The 19710-nt window shown below is 42.7% G+C and overlaps 1 protein-coding gene across 1 annotated transcript in view; it reads right to left on the bottom strand.

Moving 5' to 3' along the window:
- LOC306746876 (phosphofurin acidic cluster sorting protein 2) overlaps positions 1-15329 on the bottom strand; it is a gene marked incomplete at both ends in the record, with an annotated part of 39620 nt that extends 24291 nt beyond the window's left edge. Inside the window, one exon of the mRNA XM_079229858.1 lies at positions 14923-15329. Coding sequence (XP_079085984.1) covers positions 14923-15329 — 407 coding nt within the window. The remainder of the gene's footprint in view (positions 1-14922) is intronic.
- Positions 15330-19710: the final 4381 nt, after the last annotated feature.

The raw sequence follows: 19710 nt of genomic DNA, 5'->3' as shown, positions 1-19710 counted from the left end.
GCTGGTGTCCCAGTTATTATGGACTCTTGCTGATTTTGATAGTCAGGATCAGAGGTGGAAAATAACTAAGTGCCTTAACCCAAGCACTGTACTTAAATACAGTTTTCAGGAATTTTACCGTAAGTCAATATTTCAATTTAATGCTACTTTATACTTTAACTCCACTACATTTATCTGAGAGATATCAGTTTCAATAAATAACTACAAAAAAGGGTTTTTTAACATAATGTTAGAGATTAAACAGGCTGTCTCCAACCTTTGTGGCTCGTAACTTCCTTATTAAACGCAGTGTTCCATGTCACATGAGACATTTCTCGCAAACCTGCTCAGATCAATTAACTTAAGTAATTGCTTGAGGCTCAAAGAGCAACAGTTTCTAATATTTTTTTATATATATATATACAAATTTAATTTTGTGTATGTTATGTGTATTTTTATGTATGTGTGGGCATGTGCACACTACATATTATTTTTGTCCTGTTCTTCACTGTCATATCTAGAAAAATCAATAAAGATTTGATCACAAAAAAAACACTAGCTCCATCTCGATCAGTAAAATGCTGTTTGCACATTGACACATATACATAATGCATCAGTCACACGGGGGCATTTTACTGCAGAACCCCTAATACCTTTAATGTAGGACTTCGACACAGCTCACTTTTAACCTTCAAAAGCGTGAGGGGAATAATCATTTTAGATCAAATTGTGTCACAAGTGGAGGTCAAACCAGCTCTAAGGCAATGCAGGAATCAGAATTGATGTCCTCGTACAGGCTAATTAATCGTGCAAATCTTTTTCTACATGACATCTTCAATTACTGGCATGGACTCATAAAACAACCCAGTATCATATCATGTCAAAGCGAACCGTTATTGACCGCTCGGATGGAGGCTGCCCAGCGGGTGACGGAGCACTCTGCAGCAAACAGGTTTTCGCCAATATGACATCACTCACAGCGGTATAAGTAGTGCTGCTGCATCTCAGCCCAATAGTGCGCCCAAGACACTCGCTGTACCGCACATTAACTGTTGACCTCTTCAGCCTCTAAAGTGAAGCAAGGCCATTAGTTTACGAAGCCATTCTTCTTTCTTTTTTATTATACTGCTTGAAGCGACACACACATATTACTGACGGAGTCAAAACTATGGGAGATGGCAAGCTCATATTTGTGTTAAGTGTGTCGAGGAAAAGAAAAAGGATAAAAATCTCTACCATATGAGCGCCATGTCACTTTTGTTAGGCAACAATGAATATTGGTTTACACATTACGTCTAATGACACATTATTGGATGCCATTAGACGGAAAGAGAGCCGAGCGCTTCTGCTGAAGCTGGAGTTCAGAAAGACGGTCTGTCAGGGAGCTACGCTGAAATCCTTTCACTTTCCCCTGTCCTGGACAAACAAAACAACTTATCAGGCAGCACACTCAACAGCCGTGGTCAAATATTTGGCTTTAGATAAGAGGCCTGTGATTGTGGGTTGTATGGCAATGATGGTGCACTATCTTATCTCGACTGCTTCACTCATTTTCTTTCATCCGCTGACGGCGCGGCTAAAAGGAAATGTCTGACACACACATGCATCGTACACAGCAGTGTTTAACACCGTTGCCATGTCGGTCTCTCTCTCGCTTCCAGTGCAGACTGAATAACTTGGCCCACCTGTATTGAAGCGAGGCTGGAACATCAGAGGAAACCAAATCAACCGTGGGAGGTGGACAGCAGGGTGGAAGTCAGGGAGCAGCAGATCTCAGGCCCACACACCAACACACACACACACACACACACACACACACACACACACACACACACACACACACACACACTGAATAGTCCTTTTTGTTCGCCCCTCTCTGCCCTCACCCTCCCCTGTGCGAGTTCTTCTTTAACCCACACACGGGGGCCTCACGCTCTTTTCTCTGGAGTCGGGTCTCAAAGAGAACTTCTGGCCCGACACCAAGCTTGGGCAAGTCGCCGCTTTGAGTTGGGCTCTTTGGTGAAACGATACGTCTGTCTGGAGACTGCTCATGTGACAGCGGACGTAGTTTGTATTACACTGACTTCAAAAAGGTATTTAGAAAATGTAAAACCCAAATCTGAAATCAGCACCCGTGGCGAGGAAGTTGAGATCACAGAGGTTTCCCTCTTGTCGATTGATTGCTTTAAAAAAGGCCAAAACAAATAAAGACGAAATTCACATACAGATCTATTTTTATATTATAAAAAGGAACTCTTTAGCTTAAATATTCAATGGTTCCATGTTCAGCTGACAGCAATTATTTTTAGCTTACTGTGATAAAAAAAAAGAAGAAGAAAAATCATATCAGGAGTGTTTTTTCTTGTCTGCACTGGTGTTAACAAACAACACAGATCCCTTCTGCATCCACATCCTGCAAAGCCATTAGTCCAAGATATGCTGGCGTGTAAGAGTACATGGGGCTGCTATCTTGACTCTATTTCTGGACCACTTCAGTGACAGGAGCATCTCAAATAACATGCGATTAAAACACCCTTAAGTTCAAGAGCTCACAAAGAGACAGCAGCTATACAGCAGACAAAGGCTGCTGACACAAAGCGAGCGTTGATGGTTATGTTATCATTTGGCTCAGTTGGAAAAGATTGAGGATTGAGAAATCAGTAGCGGTGATTTTAACATTGTAACATTTATAGGGCCATCTAAATTTTTATCCCACAGATATGCTGCAAGTGTATATGTACGGCACCGAGAGAGACCCCAACGAGCCCCTTTGACTAGAATGATATGCTGCCTAAACTAAAACACACTTTTGTAATTCTTTTCCCCCTGGTCAGCATTCTAGTTGATGTTTTGCCAGTTCCAGGCCCTCGGATCACTGCACAGCAATTGTCAGCGGCACAAAGCAGGGGGGAAGTGGAGGATGAGTGATGTAACAAGAGGGCTGAATGAAAAAGACACTGTCTATGTTTGGTATGTGCTGGGGGGCTTCCAAGCTAGAGAGAGAGAGAGAAGAAGAAAAAAGACAAGTCATGCTCTTAGTGCATTCAATATGCTTTTTCTCGTATTTTCTGTTTTCTGAAGGCGGTCACATTCTTTTAATAAAGCATGCTTTCACATAATGCTTTGCAGGAAATTCTTAAGGAGGATGTGTTTGGTATTGGCTTGTATGTAGGGGGGCTGACAAAATACCTTTTCTCTCCAGCCATGGCATTGCTGAGGAAAGTACTTTGTTCTTTCATAAGACTATTATTTGTTCATGTCTAGTTGTATAATTTAGTCCAGATATAAAGGGTGTGCTGGTCTAAAAGCTATCTCTTCTGAATATTTTATTCTCCGACATGAAAAAAAAACAGGCAAATCATTTCACAGTGAGGCCCGTGCAGCCAGAGAAATTTGCTCGGGTAGCAAAACAAGCAAGTTTCCTTTCTTTACATTTTACATTTTATTCATAGACTTTCTAACCGGTTGTAAACAAACATGAAAAAAGCACAAAACAAAGCTCTTTATTCTACAACTTCATACCAATCATGTAATTAAATCATTTTAAATTCACAGTTCACAGAAATGGAGACTGTAAACACTGTGGCGAGAGAGGGAAGATAGGTGTTAGGAGAAGAATAAGGGAAGGTAATTCAGGAGAGTCAAAATTCTGTTTTTAGTCCAATCTACATTGAGTGCAATGAAGACAAATCCAAAAGACTGAATAGATTGGTTTTAACAGGTTCACACAGTGGGCTGTGCCATAAGAGCTTAGCCTGCACTCAGGCTTGCATGCAAAAGTAATTTTAGCCCCCCAAAATCTGGTTGTGTTAGCCAGATGGCCATATGCTGGTTGGGCTTTAATTCCCTGAATGAAATCTTCTCAGCACTCACAGTGAAGGAGGAGGAAGAGGTCGTGACTGAGGTACACAAAGAACAAGAGGAAATGATTAATCTGGCATATCGCTTAATTTCTGTAACTTAAAATTATGTGTGACTCGCAACCTAATGCTCACCATAAGAACAGCACTCAGAGGCTAGAAGCAGCTGACTAAGACTGAAATCGAACGGACCTCTGGATGAGAAAGAAACCTTCATATGACGGCTCGCAATGTGCCAAAGAGGTTTGTAAAGCCACAGTCTGTTTCGACTTTTTTTTCTGCCAACACACTGCAGAATGTCAGAGGTCGGAATTGAGACGGAAATTACAACTATATCCTTTAATCTTCTAAAGTTAAAACAATGAACATTTCCCATCAGGCATTAATTCTTATAATGCAAAACAACAGATGGTGTGCACTCATTAACTACATCACAATACAAAATATGTTGTAATGAGATGGCAGTTTAAAGCCTGGCCAGAAGTCATATGATTAAGCTAAACAAAGCTCTTACAATGTTGTGTAGACACAGGCTTACATGTTGTGAGCATCAAACACTGAGCACGTGTAGGCCCGAAAGGTGTCGCCCTGCCTGCAGCAAAAAGCCTGACTCATCCTGAACGTTACCAACCAGAGATTCAGATATTTATCATGCAACATTAAGCATTTAATAAAACATGTGTACGATCTGTACGATAATCAACAGGGTAATTATTGGAAATGTCTACATGTGCTAAATAAGCCTCCACTCTCCATCTGTGTGCTCACTGTGTTCTAACAGACATATTTTAGCCAAGCTACGGCTAAATGCTGCTTCCCCTTGGATCGTTGGAGCACACCTGAGCACCTGAGAAAACCCACACAGACACAGGAAGAACAAGCAAACTACACACTATAATTTGAAAACATGCCTGTTCAGATGGGCCGCATGCCTGGCCTGTGGTGTTGCTGGAGAACCACTCGCACAAACAATTTCATACCAGACACTGAGATTTCTCAGGGTGCTTAGCAATACACCTGCCATGACATGGTTGCGTCACACACCCAAGTAGCGGCTAAGAAGCACCCTTGAAATAGGCTTACATTCCGGGGGTTGGGGCGGCACCAGACGGAAGAAGATTGGAGGAGCGGTTCTCCAGACATGCGAAGAGCACACAGACAGACTCTTGTCTTACAGTTCGATACAGATCAATGGTTTAGTTGAGAAAAGTACTCCAGAGATGAAGCAACCATAAATGTATTTCAGTTGGTGCAGCCCCATCATGAACCCATAAAGAGCCTGTGGCACTAAATTGTAAAAAGATCACAACATTTTTACAAAACGGCCGTAAACCAATGGTAAACAGAACTCATTCCATCTGGCTCTGGTAATTAAGATGCAACCACACAACATCCCTTTAGCCTTTTCATATCCCCAATTCAACATGTAGTTTTTGTCAAGTCATTGCCAGGATGGATTATAGCTTTGTTGGGCCAGCTGGTGCAGACACATGAGCTGTGCAGGAGCGGTTTGGTGCGTCAGGAAGGCGGGACGGGACAGGTGTCATCAGTCAGGTAAGAAACCAGCCAGAGGGCCGTGTCATGAAAAGAAAAATTGGATTGTGGAGCAGATAAACCGGTTGTTTCCGAGAACGCGAAGGAAGAGGACGCGATAGCTGCACTCATATCTGTCATAATACTCTGTAATATGGTCTTTATGAACTCTGTGGTCATGAGGCTCCCCAGAGCTGTGGCACAATCGACTGTCAACGGGATTACCAGCACATTTTTATGTAATACTACACAGGGACGCTGCATTAGAGCTCAGTGCCAGATTTTATTTCTGTTTAGTGGTTTAAGCTTGTGCTTTCCCTATACGCCCATTTGGAAAAAATAAAAATAAAATGTTATGTCTATGAAGTGTGATTCAAGGGTTTGACCGGTATGCTCTTGTTGTGTGGGTAGAAGACTTTTCTCTGATAATGAAGGGTGTGCTAGCACTTTGTGTACGTTTCCTATTAAGAAATATTGGGCAGAGGAAAAGGGGTTGTTTGAGGAAAGGCAAAAAAAAAGAAGCTTGGTGTTCAATGACACCATGAAACCGCAAAAAAATGGGGTGAACCTGCCCCCATGTTCACCAAGTCAAGCAGTCACTGTGAAAAAGACCGCCTCCCAGTTTTACCGGACGAAGCAGCCTAAAACGTGATTATCAGACTACTTCCTGTTTCTTTCGCAACACTCCAGCCTCTTTAATAGCAAAGGCAACCCCGTGCTGCATTCATTACCTCAGTCAGTGATCTCACGGTCACTTTCAAGAACTCAGTGCGTGGCCGTCATCCTTGGTTGCGTTTTTTTTGCCGAGCTAGACAACTCTTTTGTTCAGGCGCCGACCACAAAATGATGAGGTCGGCAGGCCCGTGTTTGCGGTGGCCGTGCGAGACAAGATCAGGCCAAACACGGCGTGTTTACAGGCAAACTCAGAGTCAACGTGAGACATCTTGGCAAGATCAACTGCAGTACATCATAACATGACAGACAATGTTGGTTTAACTATCACCTACAAGGAGTCCTCTTGCCAAGGGTTGGTCTTCAAGTTCATGCCTGTTGCATCCAATGACTCCTCAAAGAGTCTGCAGTAACCAGTCCAACGGAGACAGGTGACACTGACAAGTTTATGACTTAGCTTTATAATCCTATTAAGGTGGATTGTCTGACTGGTAGGAATGCTCCTTTGCTTGTAGTCTACTGGGAGAATGGAAAGCTGGGAGCTTTGTTTTTGTTTAAAACAATCTATCTTTCTAGTCTACTCACCAGGGGAGTACAAAAACATTGAGTGAGGAAAGTTTAATTTAAAAAAGGTGTCTATTTAAGTGGCTATTTATTCATAAGGTTTAGACACATGCGATGGAAGTCAATATAAATAATTGCAGAACAGTTACCTGGTTGCCAGAGATAGATAAAGAACAATGACAATTTTGCTTAATAATGAGAAGAATATGTGTGATTATCTTTTCAGCTGTTATTGTGCAGCCCTACTTACTAGGAAATAGCTAGGAAAGAAAGTAAAAGTATGTCAGGGTACAGTAGTTATAGCTTGCTTATGTAAGCTTTTTCTAAAATCGCTGAAAATGATTAATCTTAAAAAAAAAAAAAAGCTCAGATGAATAGGCTGGATTGGGCTAGGATGAAAATGAAATGAAAAAGATGTTGAGGAAAGCCTGTGAGAACTCTGCCAACCTGGAAGGTTTACCACGTCAGAAAGAAATCTAGTTGAATAGATCAAAACATTACTTATTGTTGGAAGTCTAAGAGCCAGCAGACTCCCATTCACCTTGTTAGAGGGTGTGAAACGGAGCAAAAAAAGGTGCTGCCTTCGAGTTAATATGCTGACATTTTATCCAAAGGATCAATCCGGTTTCACTATACATATTTAATGCTGCCATATGGTTCCTCTAATTAACATCAAAGAAGATTAAGTCTGCCCTTTAACTCATGCAGCCACCACGATCATATCCATCTCTCGGCTCTCAACAAAATACAGCCGACACCCTCAGCCTCCTTTGCCTGTCAGCAATGACAAAGAGCTGTCATGCATCTGTATTTACTGCTATGGTAAAGAGGTTACTGCACATGCCGTGGAAGCATGAGCAATTAGGTTAGAGAATAGAGCTTTAGGAATAGAGCATGCTGGGTATTACCTGTGTTAACGATTGCCTGCTGCACTGCAGCTGACAAACAGTCCTTTCACAACTGTACTCCAACTCAAAGCTACTTTCTGCAAAGTAGACAACACTTCCAGAAAGAGTAATGAAAGGCCGCTGAAAACAGGAAATTGTGCAATCAATAAATGTACAATGGTCAGGATCAGCAAATATGATTCTGCTTTTTTTTGATGATAAAGCAATAAACAAAATGCAAAAACTTCCCCAAAGGAAGGATACCTGATAAACAAGCTATGCATTTCCACTGGCGCCTATTGCTGTAATATCCACCAATGCAGCTCTTAAAACAGCTGTCGCAAGTTATTACTCTGCTTTGGCACTGTGACTCGAGAAGAGCAATGGCCGTCGACAGCCAAAAAAATGCTTTCTGACTACTCCTCCCTGTCCAGGTCCCTCTGGCTAAATATGTCCAAATGATTAATCTACTGAATGTATCCGAGCTCCAGTTACTTCAGAGTTTCTGTATTTTTTCTTTTCTGTATCCATGCAGTGGCATTTCTAATATTAATGATGCCACGGTGAAGCTAATTAAGTTAGAGTAATGACCAAAGCTAGCAGTATGCTGCCAAATAGCAAACGCTCTACAATTTGAGAAGAGTCGTAAAGCTTTCGTCTGAAAAGAAACACATGACTCCTTAATAGGAATAGGAATAATCCCTTATTAGTCCCAGAGTGGGGGAATGTATTCTCTGCATTTGACCCATCCTTAGTATTTTAAGGAGCAGTGGGCTGCCCCGAGTGAAGCGCCCGGGGAAACCTTGTGGTTTCAGGACGACCACTCATCCCCATGAGGTACCGCTCAGGACAGAAGTAGGCTGTTTCTACTGCGAGATACAAAAAAAATTAAAAAATATGTTAGTTTTATAAAGCCAGGCACCACTCCGAATGGGTAATATGTCCACCTGTCAAACCGCATGACAATCTGAGGTTTCATACTGCGAATCCCAATTTTATTTTTGTAATCATCCAAAATTCAGCGCAGCGCTTCGTAGTATGGCAGACTGAAACACATTGAAAGCAGTAAAATGAAGTCCGGTCTTTCTCAAACTTATATTTCTGGATAAGCATTAAGGGGACACTTCATGCCAATAAACTGCCAGATGGTCAAATATCTTATCACATTAAAAGATCTCATGTCCTCCCTCTTTACGTTGGCCGGCTTCTCCCATCCTCAGATGTAACAGTTTATAAACACTTTCAACATGGTCTGACAGCATGTCTTAAGAACCAGTTCTGGTGGAGTGCACTCACCCAAGCCCTAAAGTCTTAGACTTTTTTTTTTTTCTCAAAGGAACACATCCATTGGGTTTCATTTAAGTCTAGAACGGGGCCTAATTGCTGTCCATGAAACCATGAAAAAAAAACTGGAGTTTTGGCACAGAGTGTAGTGTGGGCTAATCGAGCAAAAGGAACATGACCAGAAAAGAGGAGTCCAGACAGTTCAGACTCCTTAATCTGTGATTAGATGAGTGGGCAGTGCATCCAGCTCAATGCTATTTGAGAGTTGACACTCCAGGGACTGTTATGTCCTCCACCACACAGCGTAGTGTTGATTATTCTTCTCCGGGTGTTAGTTAGTCATGACAGGGGCAACATTTCCACAGGGTTTATGAGCACACCAATGAGATTAGATAGATGGTCCGGGAATAGGGCTTGCAATAATTGTGTCATTAAAAGAACCCCCATTTGACTAAGCTTGTCACCATTTCTTTTTTGAATAATTTAGTAACCCACCTCCACCAGTGTTTGTTTACAAGAGTAGACACAGCTAGAATGCGCCACAGGAGCTCTGACTGCCATTATGAAAACGCCTCATGTTTTCAAATGATGGTGTCATGTGCTCTCATTAATCCACGCCACGGCGCTTTTTGTATCTGAAATAATGGTCTCTGTGTTGCTGCTGGCACACACAGCTCAGGAAATGCCTGAATGAGAGAGGTGGGAAATAAGTTGAGCAAGAACAAGAAAGAAATGAGCTGAGAGACATTGTCCCCCAAAGTGATTATTTTGTCAGGATCCTCCCGATGTCAGAGGACAGCTTCCTTTGCCTCACTTGTTGGATCAGGAAGTTGGACCTCTTCACTCGCAGAGAGGGTCTCCACCCACAAACGAATCTGGCCGTTCTCCCATTCAGAGGTCCAGGCAGGGGGAAACAAACCGTTCTTCCCTTTGTGAGGACTTCAACTATGAGCGCTCAGCACAATTCGCCGTTCACTGTGACGCCCGGGGGCCAGTTCAGCAAAACTTTTCAACAGGGTGGGCAATCCACGGCTCCAATCCTGCCCTCCCTCCCAGAGAGAGCAGGTAGGTGGTCAACAACAGCAGACAAAGGGGGCTGAGGACAGAGCAACCTGGCTTCAGCTGCAGCCTCCCCCTCAAGGAACCAGGAATGTGAAATGTTTCTCGAGGAAATTCCTCCTCCTCCAGGAAGGCAGGGAAGGAAACCAAGCAAATTTGGACACATTTCAGGCAGTGAACACGAAAAAAAGAAATGGGAGCGGGGTCTGATTGGTCTACTGTTAGTGTGTGAACAGCATAGTGGAGCATGTAGCCAAGTTAGGGCTGGTTGCGATCAAGAATAGCGTAACACTAAAAGAGGAACTGCACCAGTTATCAATTCATGTTTCCGAAACCTACTAACATATTTTAAGAAGGACCTCCAAAAAAAACGACTAAATAGTAAAAAAAATGGTTTAATTCTCTACAACGGATGTACAATTAAAAAGCAATTACATTCCAGCTTCAAATTCCATGACCATTATCATTTCTTAGAAACTTTTAGCTGCAGCTACTTTCCAATTAGTTTGGCTATCTCTTTAATTTAAAGTATCTAGAGTGGGACATGTTCATTTATCTGTGGTATGGGTATCTATCAAACGCCTGTCCCTGAAGTCAAATGCTTGTATTGTGGGCATTAATATAATGTCCAATAACTGTGGGAGGTAGCTCTTGGATGCAAGAGGAGTTTAGTTAATCATCAGCAACATTTAGAATAGTGAATCATTTTTCAATCAGCATGCTGCAGCTGAGTAACAGTAATTGTATTCTGGTACAGCCCCGAAACCAATCAGCATAAAAACATGCAACTCAGCAAAAAAACAACCTCTCATTAAGTAGGAGAGGAAAAGTGAAATGGCCCCCAAGGAGGTCTTGGACTTCGACCTCGCAGTGAGAGTGACGCTCCATGTGCCGACGTGTTCTGCATTGGATTTCGATACCGGCGGTGCGACCGAGACAAAGATTGTAAACAAGACGCAGACGGACACGGTGTGCCGTGTCACAATCCTGAAGGGCACCGGAGAAGGCTGATGGGCCTCGTTTATGATTGCAAAAGGAAGCAGCGGATTAAGCAGACGGTGTCTGTGTGCAGCATCAGATTACTGGCTCTTCTTTTCCTGTTATGAAATCAGATTACTGCAGCTCCCCCGCTAGGAGAAACAATATCCAAGCCTTGAGATGGAGGGGTTAGCGAGGGGCTGAAAAGGGGACAGTAAGCTCATCCTGCGTTATTTGCATCCCGATTTAATGGTTTCATCTTTGGTTCGAAAATGAACATACAGAGAATAAGACATTAAATCAAAGAGATTAAGGCCAGGGATGATACTGGAGATTGCATGCTTACAATTCAACCTCCCAGATATTATAAATAGCTGTGTGCATCGCAGCATAAGGTACATGTGAAGACATAGGGCTGATGGCTTCATAGCCACTGACCTAGAACAAAAAGGACACAATAATGTGGCTCCAGTCCAGAAATGAGTTTGTTTTTGTTTTCCTTATTTATTTGCTGACATACACAGACAGCACGCATCAATCTGATCCAATATACTGGATTGGGGTAGAGGAAAACAAACATCTGACCAGAGCCTGCAGAGTGCATTCAATTACTATCCAGATAAAGCTGTGCCACGCACAAGAGACCAAGTTCATCTTGGGACTCACATGAATCAAACAGACAGAAAGAAGGATGCTCCGCTCACTCGAGACACACGTCAGAGGAAAAGTATAGCGATGTTGTTGATTTTGTAGCTTCTGAGAAAACCTTTGCCATTTCTTCCCCTCTCTGACGGTCAAACTTAAAAGACAAGAAACACATTTGTAGGAAAAAAAGAAAAGAAAAATTCCATTGACTTAAAATGTTATGCAAAAAAAAACTTTTTCATTCAGTTAATTTTGAAAGCTTGTAAACTGCTCACCGTAGATACGTTACCATAGCCGTTTTGTCCCAGCGGGAAATTTGCCTTGGACATCATAGTGTCACCATAATAAAATCACAGCAAAGCAACAGTTAAAAACAGTTTAAAAAAAGAGACAACAAATACTTTCATCCATTGATTAATGATTGCACATGTCCATGTAATGCATGCCTTGCCGCTCAACCCATAGTATATACACTCTATCCTTCCTGTGCATTTCATACCAAAGATGTCTTTGGTTTTTGTCAGCAATTAGTTTCGGGTGAAATGGGAAGAATAGCGGGATAAACCCTCTGTGCCAGCACACCCTCCAGATATTTAGAAGATTAACCACACAAGAAAGAAAGAAAGAAAGAATGAAAAACCCAGTGTATAAGAAAAGAGCTGCATCACTAACACCACGAAGTATTAGAAACATCGGAGGGTTGCAGACTGGCGGGCATGGCAGAGCTGAAACATAAACAGTCCAACTGCTCCAACAGGCCTGTTAACGAAGAACAACATTCGGCTGGAGAGTAAAAAACAGTGAAATACTGTATCACACTCCACAATAACATTTTATCTGCAAGTTTATGGTAGCATTTAGATATAACAAGCAATTGATAACAACAAGTGCAAGAGTAAAATACTCCTTGTGTGTAAATAACAGATATAACAAATATGTCAACCAATCAAGAGCTTGGTCCTGTGCCACAGTCAAAACATATCGTAAAAAAGAAAGTCCCAGGTTGTTTTTAAGAAGTCATTTAGTGGCCCAGTGCCATGGTTTTGTCTGTGAGCAGCAAAACTGTGAGGAACCATAAACTCAAGCTGCGAGGGCCTACCAGAGCTGACAACATATTTTCCATTGTGGATGAAATATTTCCCTTTAAGCATGGCTTTCAGTAGGGATTCAGGGTTTAGGAGGATTGATGCTTTTTTAAATATGGTGTCATATTAACAAGAGCTGTGTGTGATGTTGAGTACCACAATGAAAAAACAGTCAATTTCTAAAAGCGCTAACCTCGGCCATTAGCTGGACACCCACATTTGCTAAAGGCTATATAGTAGAGGAGCAAACAGCTGCACAACAAATGGCCCAGCCCCTGAAAGCATGCCAAGGCAGAATCCCCAGAACAGGCCTTGGGTTGGGCTCAACACTAGACCTTTCCCACCAGTTGAGGAGAAGGGGTGTAAAAACACACACAGCAAAAATAGATGTGGCAAATAATTTAGCAAAAATGCTACGAGCACTCCAAGCCACCATGTCAAGACAAAAATGAAGACTATTTAACCTAAAAAAAACAATTGTCATACAGCGCTGTCACTTCTACTCAATTAAATATCAGATCTAACAAATTACCCCAAGACATCAACAAGAACTTCTGTCCGGCAGTTACTGCAGGCTTGTGCTGAACAATGACTGCTGACTGAGCCTCATTAATAATCCAGTGCAATCCTCGTCCTTATTCATCTTTAATACAGCACCGTGCGTCTCATCCACTATAGAGAGAATGCACTAGTGTAGACGCAGAAATGTGGGGAAATCAATGCGCCACGTATGACACACTGCATGAATGTACCAACGTGTCTCCGGCTTTTCTCTGCTAGCCAGTACTCTTTTAACATTTAATGGGGACAGTTATCAGAAGCATGCTCCGTTGTAGTTGCCTGTATGTCCATTTTATCTATTTGTGTTGAAGAAAAGTACCCTGAAGCATTCAATCAAGGACAAACAGCATGGATCTTCATAGTTTTGCCACTGAATGTGAGATTAAGGTCACAAAAAGAGGACGATAATAATAATAATAAAAAGGCGGCAGAGAGCTGCTTAATACCAGAGCAATGTCATCACATCACATCTCACACACACACACACACACACACACACACACACACACACGCACACACACACACACACACACGTTCTAGTTGGCTTCAAATCAGCAGAGTTCACAGAACAATATTTGAATGGAGATTTGAGGGATCGCCACACTGTAAATCATCCGTGTTTTTCGGCATGCTGCGCTCCCACCGACACTTGCATACTCATGCATGCACACACGCACACTCATGCATACACACACGCGCACATCGACTCTGGAGGAAACCCTCCCCTTTGCGAGCCCACTTCTCTCCCAATGAGTGGAACAGATCTAGGTCAAAGCTGATTAATGTGCCCACAGCTCCCGAGAGGTTTGTGGTCAGGTGGCATCAGTTGCCTGCTTGCTGTCAATGAATACTGATGCAGAGCACCGCTGAACAACACACAGACAATGCGGGGTGACTGCGAGGAGATTTGCATACACACACAGTTTACTCTCTGCGAGTCCCCAGCTGCTGCTGCTGCTGCTTCGACACTGTGGTTTTGTTTTGTGCTGGTATCATGCCTGTGTGTGTGTGTGTGTGTGTGTGTGTGTGTGTGTGTGTGTGTGTGTGTGTGTGTGTGTGTGTGTGTGTGTGTCACCGTACACAAAAACACACAACCGTGAACAGGAAAACGAGCACATCAAACGCACGGGCGGCTGCCTGCCCCGACAAGCTCATGACACGCAGTGCTGCCAAAGGATGAAACGGATGTTGGCTCGTTAAGAGCCGAGCGGCATCCATGTCACTGTATTTATAGATAGTTGTGTTGCTATTAGGTGGTATGCATCCCGGGCCTACGTGGACAAAGGGACATGTAATACGTCCCAAAGCGTGTAACTACCAGCGTAGCCACAACGCAGAAGGGCAGCAACCCGATCCACTAACCTCGTTAGCTTAACTTTAGTTGACGCTAGCTTAGTTATCATAACGGTTCCAACTGTTAACTAAACATTACACACACTTGGAGACCACGTCTCAACACGCTGGTGTACATTAGACCGTTATACTTGTTTTCCCCGTGACAATTTTGGCCAACTGCTTCGTTATTCCACCCCCTCAAAAAAAAAAAAATACAATTTGAGTCAAACGCTTCTAGCTGCATGAGATAAACTCTTGCTAGGTAGCTTTAGCACTAGCCACCTTGCTAGTTAGCCCGACACTGTTATGGAAACGTGTGTCGGCTCGCTGCTCTTGACGTTACGGTCAACGAGGGCGTTGTTCGCCCAACGTGAGGCTGCTATCTATCAAACGACGTGGTGATTTGTAAACATTGCGATGTGTGTGTGTGTGTGTGCATGTGTGTGTTACTTGACGCCAACACAACGCTGTCAACGTTACCTCGGTACGCAGCTCGGGGACGATCGGTCTATCTCCCAGGTCGCGAAGAGGTTCATGGGCACAGGCATGCTGCCCGAGCCCGAGCCGAGGACCACAGCCCCGACTAACGCTCCGGCCGGGAGGGTCGTCGGTGCGGGTCCGCCGCCGCTGCCGCCGCTGCTCGGGTTCAGGAAAGCGGCCCGGACGCCTCCTCTCTCTACAGCCGCCGCCATCATCACCTCCACCGCCTTGGGAGCAGCTCGTGAGTGTCGGACGAACGCGCGAGCCGCTGAAGTCTGTGCTGCCTGCTCGCGCTCCTCCAGACTCGCAGCTCCTCTGCGCGCACTGGAGATGCTGAGAGGCGGGGCGGTGCACAGCCCCGCTGGTCTGATAGGGGGCAGCACGTCCCCGCTTCCAGGGTGGGACATCTCCACTATCATGCAGGCCTCCAGGCATGATGCTGTACTTTACATGTTAAAGGAAAATACTTAGGCATACTTAGTTAATGTAAAGAGGGACATAGCTGTCTTGTTCATTTCCTTCCTCCCGTCATTTGTTTATTGACTGTGATTTGTTAATAAAGAGGAATGGGCATAAATAATCAAATCAGACATGTTAACACAGACATGCCAGACCTACAGCATTCTAAAAATGGCAATCGTGTTGTATACAGCTGAGCATATTAACTCAAACGTTGTCCGATCTTGAGATAAAGCCTCCTCACACAAATTAAGGTGTGTCTATTAAATTCCAAATTGTAACTACGTGCAGGCCTACAAGGGTTTATTTGTTTTTTCGTGCTCATGAATGCAGCGATTCGTTTTAAGTTCACGTTGGTGTGTACACGCTCACTGCTGTTGTGGAGAGATAAGCTGTCGCGCAAATACAGTATAGCTTACGTAAAAGCTCTTCAAACTGGTTATTCTGGGAGCAGTAGTACTTTGACACAGTTGCGTTTCTGTCAAGGATTAAGACAAACAATTGTTTTCCTGATCCTATTTTTATGAAAAAGCTGTCCAATACTTATATATGCCACATAATGAACACTTTGATATTGTTGTGCATGGTTGTGTTGCTACTAACCATTAAATTCAAACGTACACGATACACCTTCAAGTGGGCACAACCTGCTTTGGTTACGTTATTCATGATTCATCATCAGTCATTTGATTCAGTCATTGTTCTCGTAATGCAAGCGTTGTGAAAGCCATTGAATGCAACTGTGACTAAGGAATAAAATAAAGCTGACATGACTGGACATGCTCAGGAGGGTTGGGGAAAGCATGTGACAGCCTGTTTAAACTAGTTGGTGGTGGGGTGTTTTGTACAATCAGTGGTTTAATGCAATGAGTGTAATCAATCTCATCTTTAATCATTGCTCGGCAACTCTGTGCACCTGGCAGCATTTAGTCTTCCAGACTGGAACAGTGACAACATCTGCTGTTATAGTAATGATGCTGACAATAGTGAGGCAATTTCTAAATGTGTCATTTCTTAGCTCACTGTTCTTCCGTCCAATAATACATTTAAACAAGATCAATGTATTGATTCATGTAGAATTCATCAATATATTTGTGACAAATTACGACGAAGCAATATAATATATACACAGCAGTTTCTATACAGAGAGGAAAACTCAATGTGCTTTATATACAAATGTAAAAAGAGACAGATATAGCTCGATGTCAGATAATATATATTGTATGAATTAAAGAAATGTTAAAGAGGGACATAACTGTTTTACCAAGGTGCCATTACATAAAGACTAGAGTTTTTTTCAAAATACATCTGCATGTGCATGTTGGCTTTCCTCTGGTATTTATTATTCATTCTGCCCTTTAAAGAAATGCTACCTAAAAATTACCATAAGCGACAAAAATGTTAATGACTGAATTTGTGGAGTGCATCGCCTCCCAGTGTTGGAAAACAGCACTTCAACAAAATGTAGGACATGAAACACTAACATGCACATTGCAATTCATCCAATAGATGGCAGGCTGTCTGCACTTTTGGTTCGGACCTGTTATTCTACCTGCCTCACTTTTCTTCTCTCTTTCTCTCTTGCCTTCTCTGCCCTCCTGATTGAACCTCCTCCTCCTCCTCCTCCTCCTCCTCTAAGTGTGAGTGGGTGGGTGCATATATTCTGACACTGTGACACCTTCGATGTTCGCACAACACAACGGTCTGACGTTTCATAAGCCGCCTTTCACCTTTCTAATCCTGGAGGAGAGAATAAAATACCCAAGCATCAGTTTGTCAGGTAACATCTACTCAGCGGCGGGCAACATCCCACAAAATCAAAGAAAATAATGCTTGCATCGTGATGTGATGTTTTGGAAAGGTTGCAGGGCATTTCCTGTTATTAAAGCCATGCAGACAGTCAGAGAAGAGCAAATACAGCAATGTATCTCTTTGACGGAAGCATTCAGGCAACAAACATGACTAATTATCATCTGTTAGGTAACAGCAGCTTGTTCTTTCTCAGATATTTTACTGAAAGCCACAGATCTTTCATAATGCCAGAGTGGTGACAAGCAGACGTGTCCTCCAAGCACGTCTTTATTTTTAGGCGTGAGCTTTTGTTTTAGGCTTGTGCCACCTCCACGCCATCAAAGTCAGATATTTTCATACAATTACAAGCTAAAACAAACAAACAACCCTTTGCTGAATCACTGCACAGGGCTTTATTTGATGATTGTATACGCATGGTCTTGTTTCTAGAACTCAAAGGGCGTCAGGTCTTTGTGACGTTTGTGAACACTTAGCAAAGTGAGTGTGATGAACAGCAATACCAGGAGAGAAAAGGGTCTGCTTTGTAATTCCGTCCAAGGACTGTCACCGGGGAGCAAAGGGGTGATAATAGGAAATAAGTTAGTGTCTACTGGATTGTTTTCCCTTTGCAATTTGGCAATATAACTCAAACCAATCAGATCTGAGGATGTGAGCATTGTTCTAGCAGAGAGAATGCTAGTGTTGTCAATCCCAGTTGTAATGCAGCTAAAACGGGACTGTTTTGACGCATTAATGAGAAGTGTTTAGGGCCACTTCAGAAGCGCAGGGGAAATTATAGGCAGCCATATGTTGACCCCCGAGGAGCTCGTGCTGCAGATAAGTTTGCGTGGGAGTCGCATAATGCCTGCAGCAAGTGTTTATTTGAGTCGGGGCCTGTGGAGGCAGAGTCAACACCTGCCTTCCTGCTTCATTCTCTGCCACGATAAAGACGTTAACCGGCCAAGATTGAATGAGACAGACGAAGACATTCATGCATATTTCAGCAGTGCTTTGTTCACTTTTAACAACAAATATCAACATGCACATGCACTTCAGTTGGTTCTTCCTTTGAGGTTGCTGTCAGCTTTCTCTGAAAGCGGTCGGTGTTCCAGAGGAGACTGATGGAGTGATCTCCTAAACTGCAGTGAAAAAAAAGGGGTTCAATTTCTTGTCTATCAAAGCCGAAGAATTCCATGTAAGTTTAAAGGGGTCTAATTCATCAGGGAAACTGTGCGCAGTTTCACTGTAATACTCCCATTTCACACACATGTCGCAGCTCCAGTCTCGTCTCACAGTGATGGTCTCTGTTGAGCAGTCAGACACAATTTAAAGGTCCTGTCTATTTGTAATCTGCTGGGAAGATTGCCACATGCTCTGTTACAGTACAGCAGATCAATCCAAGGCACATCTCTTTCTCCCGAATAAGATCTCTGCACACCTCTCACTACTAATAACGCTTCAAAACACTAAGGGCTGCAGATAAGCTGCTGATCTAATTACGCTTTTGCAAGGCTGGCAAATTAAGGATATTATGTCTCGTGGATTTTATCCTTCGTAACGGCACAATCGATGTACAATTTCCTGCGTTTTGATTCATTTCAGGTATTATCATTATTTCTGCTTGGTTTGGATTGCGACACTGATTAAATACTGATAGTATAAATGAGAGCAACATACTGCGGGGAAGGTGAAATTAAAGCTCACTGAACATGTGAGAGGAGAAGACAGCCAGAACAAACCCAACCCAAGCTACAAAGATCCTTCCAACACTACTGTAAAATCCTGTTGGAATTTGTTGTTAATCCCTGTCGTGAAAGCAAGACAAAAACCTCTTTAGAAGGAAACCGAACCAGATCATTCTGCATCTACATTCCCAATCTCGACCAGTCAATGTAGATTTAAGATCAGGTTAAGCAGGCAAATATCTGCTCTTTGCTTACAGCACTGAAGATATTTTACTTTGAAAATGATCTGTCTGACTGAATGTGGAATGTTGAATGAAATATAATAAAAGGACATTTCAAGGTCGGCTTCACAAATGCACATGTCATTCATTTGAACTTTTCTTGGATCATGTGACTGACAGAATACAACCTGATAGGACATACTGTGTCATTAACTGATTGTCCAGAGTAAAGCAACTCAATTTAAACTGTTGTTGTATAAAGTAGTAACTTTTGTATGGAAGCAAGAAAAGGACAACTGACCATCAGACTGAGAAATTAAATTGGGGAGATTCCGACTTGAGCATTCAGGTCACAAAGGATAAAGACGTGGATGGATATCCAGCGGCACAGCAGCTGCGGACGGTGTGGGTGTCTTCATGAGACAAATATATAAAATGTAAGATTCTTTGTTGCAGTATTTATTATACCAACAGAGGAGAACAAACGTCAACTACAAAATAGATCTTTCTGATATCACAAAACAATAAAATATATATATAAAAATTGTATTTCAGAAAAAGGGAGGCTCTCAAAAGTCAGTTTCATTTCACCACTGAAATGATGTGGAAATCCCATTTGGAGGTTGGGAATG

Source organism: Taurulus bubalis (assembly GCF_910589615.1).
Source record: "Taurulus bubalis genome assembly, chromosome: 14".
Taxonomy (NCBI): domain Eukaryota; kingdom Metazoa; phylum Chordata; class Actinopteri; order Perciformes; family Cottidae; genus Taurulus; species Taurulus bubalis.
This window is presented reverse-complemented; position numbering and strand designations above follow the sequence as displayed.